At 44.6% G+C, this 7,471-nt stretch overlaps 1 protein-coding gene across 3 annotated transcripts in view; it reads left to right on the top strand.

The window, feature by feature from the left end:
* The first annotated feature begins 2,382 nt into the window (after positions 1 to 2,382).
* Positions 2,383 to 7,471, top strand: part of thrab (thyroid hormone receptor alpha b) — a 158,898-nt gene continuing 153,809 nt past the window's right edge. Inside the window, exon 1 of one of the 3 annotated variants that reach the window (XM_053685276.1) lies at positions 2,383 to 2,588. In XM_053685276.1, the coding sequence (XP_053541251.1) occupies positions 2,398 to 2,588 (191 nt within the window). In that variant the 5' untranslated portion in view covers positions 2,383 to 2,397. Of the gene's footprint in view, positions 2,589 to 2,642; positions 2,894 to 7,471 lie in introns of those variants that run through there. The other 2 variants (XM_053685278.1, XM_017483581.3) reach the window with 2 other exon arrangements.

Raw genomic sequence — 7,471 nt, 5'->3', positions numbered from 1 at the left:
TAATCATATAGGAGTCATGAATGCGAAAGAGGGCGGTTATTGTTGCTCTGATTGACAGGAGAGAGCAACGACGTCGCTCCAACATCAAATAACACGGACGATCCTTATTATAAGTAGTATTTTGGAGGGTGCGTTTCTATGGCAACGCAGTACAAGAGGACAAATGACCTTGCTGAACAAGTAATTGTTTGTTGACATTGCGGTACATGTAACATTTGGTGTATTTACCTCCTCGCAGCCGGGGTTTTCTGTGCGTTCTTTCTTTCGGAATTGATTGGTCATCTGAACATGTTAAGTTATATACACATCTTCTGTGCTTGTGCATCTGCTAAAATGGACTCTTCCTCACATTTTGCATGATGTATCGATGACAGGTTCTCAATCCCGGAGAACCCACCGTCCTGCACGTTTAAGTATTCTTCCTTGCACTAGTTAATCAGCTAATTAGCATCCAGAACACCCAATTAACAGCGGACCCAGGTGTGTTAGAGCAGGAAAAAGCTGGGTTCTCTGGGTCCTGGGTTCTCCAGGACCAGGGTTGGGAACCTGTGATCTATAGGAATAGCCAATGCTCTATGACATAACCTGGACATAGAACTGGACATGTTCTGAATAAAAAAAAAAAAAAAAGAAGTAAATCATTAGTATGAACGCTACCATAAAATAAAATAGGATTATACCACAGGACTGCTGTATTCTCAAATCTGATTGGTCAGAAGGGGTCGCGTCATCTTCTGCCACCGGATAGTGTTACACTTTGTGGTTTCTCTAGCGGTTTTTTTTTTTTTTTTGTCCTTTAACTTCAAGAGAGAGTAAAAAAGACAGGCTGGTGAGAGAACTGCTATAATGTAAAGAACAATAGGAACAAACTAACTAACATACACACGCACACACACTCTCTCAGATCAACTACCCGTCAGCTACCAGTTCCTTCTCTGACGTCAAACCAACACGTACATTCTGCTCTCATGGCTCTCAAAGAATTGCAAACAAAACGCAGGTTTATCACAAAAAAAAAACACTCCCTCCGTCTTACTCGTTGTTATGAATGACTAAGGGAATTTGGCCTGTGTGTTACCTCATATTTGTACACCTGTGAAACAGGAAGTCACGGTTGAACAATTTCCTGTTCCTAGTCAGCCAGGTGTACGAAAAAAAAAAGTGAAATATCAATGAGAATACACTTCTACTAAGCTTCAAATGGGCCGTGGTTGGATCTTCCAGCAGGACAATGATCCAAAACATACATCAAAATCAACACAGAAATGGTTTACTGACCAGAAACCCTGTGGGGTGAACTGAAGAGGAGAGATTGTGAAGGAGAAATGTGAAGGATCTGGAGAGATTCTGTATGGAGGAACGGTCTCAGATCCCTCGCCATGTATTCTCCAACCTCATCAGGCGTTATAGGAGAAGACTCAGAGCTGTTATCTTGGTATTGACTCAAAGGGTGCCAATAATTGTTACACCCCTATATTTAACAATTTTTTTTTTTTGATAAACCTGTGTGATGTTTGTAATTGTTTGATATCCATGAGAGCAGAGTATTTTTGTGATTATTTTTTCAACAAAAGATCAAAAGGCTAAACAATAAAGACAATTTCTCACATCAATCTTTGCTCATTTTTACCAAGGGTGCCAATATTAATGTACGACACGCACTGTATGAATATATATTACTGGGGTGCATGGCGGTTTTAGTGCTTAGCACGTTTGCCTCGCACCTCTGTGGTTGACGTTTCGCATCCCACCTCCGTCCTACAGTACGTGCACAGAGCTTTGCATGTTCTCCCCGTGCTGCGGGGGTTTCCTCCGGGTTCTCCGGTTTCCTCCTCCAGTCCAAACACATGCATGGTAGGCTGAATGGCATTTCCAAAGTGTCCATAGTGTGTGAATGAGAGTGTGTGTGTGTGTGTGTGTGTGTGTGTGTGTGTGTGTGTGTGTGTGTGTGTGTGCCCAGTCCAGGGTGTCCTGCGCCTTGTTCCCCAAGTTCCCCGGAATAGTCTCCAGGTTCCCCAACGACCATGTGTAGGATAAGAGGTACGGAATATTGATGGGTGGACATTTTTAATAAGCAAAAAATAGTATAGTAAACAAACAAACAAACAAACAAACAAACAAAATGTTCTTTAAATGCTGAAGATTTAGTAAAGATTTTGATGTGAGGCAGGAAGGAGGAACTGTTAATGGGGTTTTATTTCAATGCTCTAAAAAGGGGAAGAAATCCAGATGTGTGTCGTCATGAAGTGAGCGCGTGCAGTGGAGGGCTTTAATATTTCATACAGTGTTTCTCTTCCAAACTTCGACAACTTTAATGCCCGTGTGTGTGTGTGTGTGTGTGTGTGTATGGCCGTTCCACGTTGCAGTGTTAGTCCTGTAGAGAGCGGTATTTGGTTTATGGAGTTGCTTTATAGAGCGCGCGCTGCACTCTGTACACTGTACTGTACTGTACATGAGCGCGCGGAGGGAGGAGCGACCTCACGCGCCTCTCTTCATTTCTCTCCGCTTCAGGTCCCAGTAAGAAGGAGGAGAAGAAGAAGAAGAAGAAGAAGAAGAAGAAGGAGAAGAAGAAGAAGAAGAAGAAGAAGGCGAGCACACACACACACACACACACACATACACATACGCACACACATATATAGGCACGCACACTGACACGCGCGCGCACACGCACACACACTGACTTTCTCTCTGTGCTACGTTTATTCACTTATTCACAAGTGTCGGCACGCCGCGCCCTGAGCCTCGCGAGCTCGAATACAGCGCACTCTATTTGGATACGGGAACGGAACACACACACACACACACACACACGCACGCACGCACGCACGTTTCCCTCTAAACCTCTTGTCTTCGAGTCGTCCTTGCTGGGAAACACTCGGATCTTCACACGGTGAGTCGATTCTCGCTTTCCTACTTGTACACACACACACACACACACACACATACACGCACGCGCGGCGCGTGCACGCGTGAGCTCTCATTTATCAACTCCCTCCGAGTGCACGGGCGCTCGCGCCAGCCTTGGGGGTTTTGACAGTACTTAGCATGCATGCTAGCAGCTCGGCTAACCAGCCTTACCCTAAACTCCGACTGACACACACACACACACACACACCAGCACTAAGCGCGCGCGTGATCCTCCAGCTCTTTGGACTTGCACTTTCTATTAATCGGATGTACAAAAAAATGCTGTTCTAGGAAAACAGTTTAACACTAACACACACACACACACACACACACACACACACACACACAAGCGCGATTTTCCACCTCTTTGGATTTCTCGTTTGAATCCGATATAGATGAAGTGCAGCTCGCGCCATGTGCAAAAAAAAAAAAGCCGACTTTGTGTTTATAAAAGTAACACACATCTGCACTAGGAAAACGCGCGCGCGCGCACACACACACACACACACACACACACACGCGCGCTGGAAGGTCAGAGCCCGGGAATGCACTTCCACCTGTAAACAATGTTTCCTATCACGAGCTGCAGTTTTGCAACACATTAAATATGAAGGAAATATTTGGAAACATTGTTTACAGCTGAGTGTTGATGTTGTTGATGTTGTTGATGTTGATGTTGTTGATGTTCCTCCACAGGATTCCCTGCTGTTTGTGTTTTTACACTTTTTATTAAAGCGTTGAAGAGCACGTGATGTGATGAGTGGCCTAGTCCCATTGTATACCTGATTATAATTATATACATATATACCGTGCACTGCTGTCCACTTAAAGGTGTGTGTGTGTGTGTGTGTGTGTGTGAATATGCATTACACAGTGTAAACGTTCACAGTGTTGTCTGAAAAACAGAAAACTCCACACCTAGTATTTGTACACCTGTAGAGTGCACCTGTAGGGCAGCTGATAAACACTACAAACCAGAGGACACAGCAGTAATGCTGACTTGAGTGTGTGTGTGTGTGTGTGTGTGTGTGTGGTTGCTATAGTTGTTGGGGATTTAATCATGGTGTTCCCCACATACCCCACTTTATTTTCCACACACACACCTTATTAGTGTAGGTTAGAGCCTCGTTGTTTTTCATGTTTAACGTCTGTTCATTGTTGTTTCTCAGCCCATTAGTGAAACGGTGGTGTTTACCACACTAATTACACTTGATACACTCGTGCCAGCACCACACACACACACACACACACACACACACACACACACACACACACACACAATGCCATGTCAGTGTCATTTGTGTAATTAGTGAGAATAATGGTATACAGAGTAATTGTGGTTGTGTGTGTGCGCTACAAATATACCTGTCTGTATTTGGATTTAAACCCAAAGTAGGTGTGGCCTAAACCTGAACGTTTCTATCTATCTATCTATCTATCTATATCTATATCTATATATCTTAGTGTGTAACCCAATGTGCTCTTCTCCTGTTGTAGCTTGTCCCCTTTAATCTGGTGCTGTTCAACTCACCACGGTTGTAAACAGTGATTATTTGAGTTACTGTAACTTTCCTATCAGCTCAAATAACTGTTCGTTCTCCCTTGACCTCTCTCTCCACCTCCACCTACAACGCTGCCGCTCCCTGGATGTCTTTTCGTTTCCACGCCACTCTCGAGACTGTTGTGTGCGGGAAGATCTCGGCGGAGATTCTGGAATCCCTGAGATCCCTGAGATCACATTTCCCCCCTCATTCTGATCTTTGACGTGAACATTAACCGGAGCGCTTGCTGATTGGCTGATTGGATAATTGCATGAATGAGCAGGTGTTCCTATTAAACGGAGTGCATATACTGTATAAAGCTTAGAAAACACGTTTTATCTGAATGTATATATATATATATATATATATATATATATATATATATATATATATATATATATATATACACACGAGTATAGAGATGTTCCTATAGACTTATATTTTGCTGCTGTATTCCACATTGAAATCAACTAAAAGTTCAGACAAGATAAGATAACAAAAATCCCCACACTACAATCAGACGATCACCATGGAGACGAGAGAAATCCATGCTAACACGCACATTTCAGTCGTGCTGTGTTACTTTGCGTTGGTCATACGGACGCCGCCACCTGCCTTAGAGATCCACCAGAGTCTAGCTAGCTCATTAGGGATCAATTCATACGTTTACAATGTACACCGTGAATGTATATATTTCTGTAAAGCCGCTTTAGGACAACGTCCACTTTTAAAAGCGCTATGCGGATAAAACGGAATCGGATTACACAGCTGATTAACGGACCGTTGTTGACGTATTGTCTTTACTGAACACGGCTAACGTCGGACACGTGAGAATGTCGGGTACGTGCACGGCTCGCTCCTTCCCGTAGTATCCTGACGTGACCTGTTAACTGAGCACACGTGACCTCTCCTGGCCTTTTTCCAAGCTGTACTATGTACACGCAGTGTGAAAAAGAAAAAGTCCTCAAGCCGTTCTTGTCTCTGTGAAAGCTATTCTGCGTCTGTAGCGGTGTAATTTGACACGAACGTGACGTGAACGTATGTGCCGTGTGTGTAACGTGCGGATAATTAGTATATTATTTTACAAAGAACAGCCTGTTCAATAGGGAGTGTGAATGATTCATACCTGCTATTAGTTTTTCAGCATTTTCATTCCTTTCTCAGTGAAACGTTTCACACTTTTGTTTAGCGAAGGGTGGACGTTCAGACTAGAGGTGCGTGCGCCGGATGCTTTTTCTTACATTAAAAACAACAAATAAAAAAAATCCTACGATCCCACAGCTGCCTGCTCTTGAAGGAATTCTGACATGCTGACAAGGCATTGTTTATACAGCATGTAAGGAAGTCAACACTTGGTGGTATGCTGTTGTAGGAAAATGATCAAACACAGGATAGAGTCACCTGAAGTGTTTTGTTCCTCTTGGAATACATTAAAACACCATGCAATTCTTTTCTTCACATACCCCAGCATGTCAGGAAGTTGGGGTCAGAGTGCAGGGTCAGTCATGATACAGCGCCCCCTGGAGCAGAGAGGGTTAAAGGCCTTGCTCAAGGGCCCAACAGAGGCAGCTTTGCAGTGCTGGGGCTTGAACCCCCAACCTTCTGATCAGTAACCCAGAGCCTTACTCGTCAAGCCACCACTACCCCTAAAACCACCACTGTCCCTCAAACCACCACTACCACTCAAGCCACCACTACCCCTTAAACCAGCACTACCACTCAAGCCACCACTACCACTCAAGCCACCACTACCCCTAAAACCACCACTGTCCCTCAAACCACCACTACCACTCAAGCCACCACTACCCCTCAAACCACCACTGTCCCTCAAACCACCACTACCACTCAAGCCACCACTACCCCTCAAACCACCACTGTCCCTCAAACCACCACTACCACTCAAGCCACCACTACCCCTTAAACCAGCACTACCACTCAAGCTACCACTACCCCTCAAACCAGCACTACCCCTCAAACCAGCACTACCACTCAAACCACCATTACCACTCAAGCCACCACTGCCCCATCAAGCTACCTCTGCCCGTCAATCCACCACTGCCCCTCAAACCACCACTTCCCCATAAGCTACCACTGCCCGTAAAGCGCCCGTAAAGCCACCACTACCCCTCAAGCCGCCACTAATACCCCTCAATCCACCACTACCCATCAAGCCGCCACTACTCCTCCTCAAATCACCACTGCCCCTCAAGCCACCACTACCCCCCAAGCCACCACTTCACCCAAGCCACCACTGCCCCTCAAGCCACCACTGTCCCTCCAGCAAGCTTTAATCAGACTGACAGTTTTTACCACCATGTTTGTTCTACCACCATTTGTTAATTCAGTGACTTTACAATGACTTTACATTTATATTTCTGCACAGTTAATGATGAGAAATGACAGATAATGGAGGTGAAGCGTTTTGAGTGTTTGGGTTGACATCAGCTGAATTATGTTAAATGTAAGACTTTAAAAGCTGTTAAAATGCTTTTGTACAACAGAAAAGCTACATATCAATTTGTAGCATGTAGAAAATAACGCAAGGGGAATTCTGTTTACTGTTGACCGTGCGCTGCTATACCGTTGCTACGTCATGTGTGTTTATGTCAGAGAACTTGGGCAAGGTGGATGTTGCCAACTCGGAATTTCGAGTTGAGGGACCATTTTATTTGCACTTTTCCATGTCGAAAGTCTGGGTTTTTTCTTTAACAGTCTTTTTTTTGTTATTGTTGTGGCCAAAAAAGCTCGATTTTGCTGTGGCGCTGGATGCAACTTGCAGGGTTTTTTGCAGAAAACTACTCAAACGCCCTTTCGCAGTGATGTTTGTTGGTAAACGAGACCTTTTAGCTGTACTCATGATCGGTGCACGTGAATCGAAGAAGGCTTTGTCTGAATGCGCGTCGTGACGACGTCACATGACGCGTCTCGGCCCGAACCTGCGGAAAATCTGCGGTGGTTCTGAAAAATTGAAAGCTCCTCAGAATATTGTGGAGTTTGCTCGCTTTTGCGTTCATTTCTGT

This window comes from Ictalurus punctatus, chromosome 13 (genome assembly GCF_001660625.3).
Source record: "Ictalurus punctatus breed USDA103 chromosome 13, Coco_2.0, whole genome shotgun sequence".
NCBI classification, from domain to species: Eukaryota; Metazoa; Chordata; class Actinopteri; order Siluriformes; family Ictaluridae; genus Ictalurus; species Ictalurus punctatus.
The sequence above is the reverse complement of the archived record's forward strand: the minus strand, read 5'-3'. Positions and strand labels throughout refer to the sequence as shown.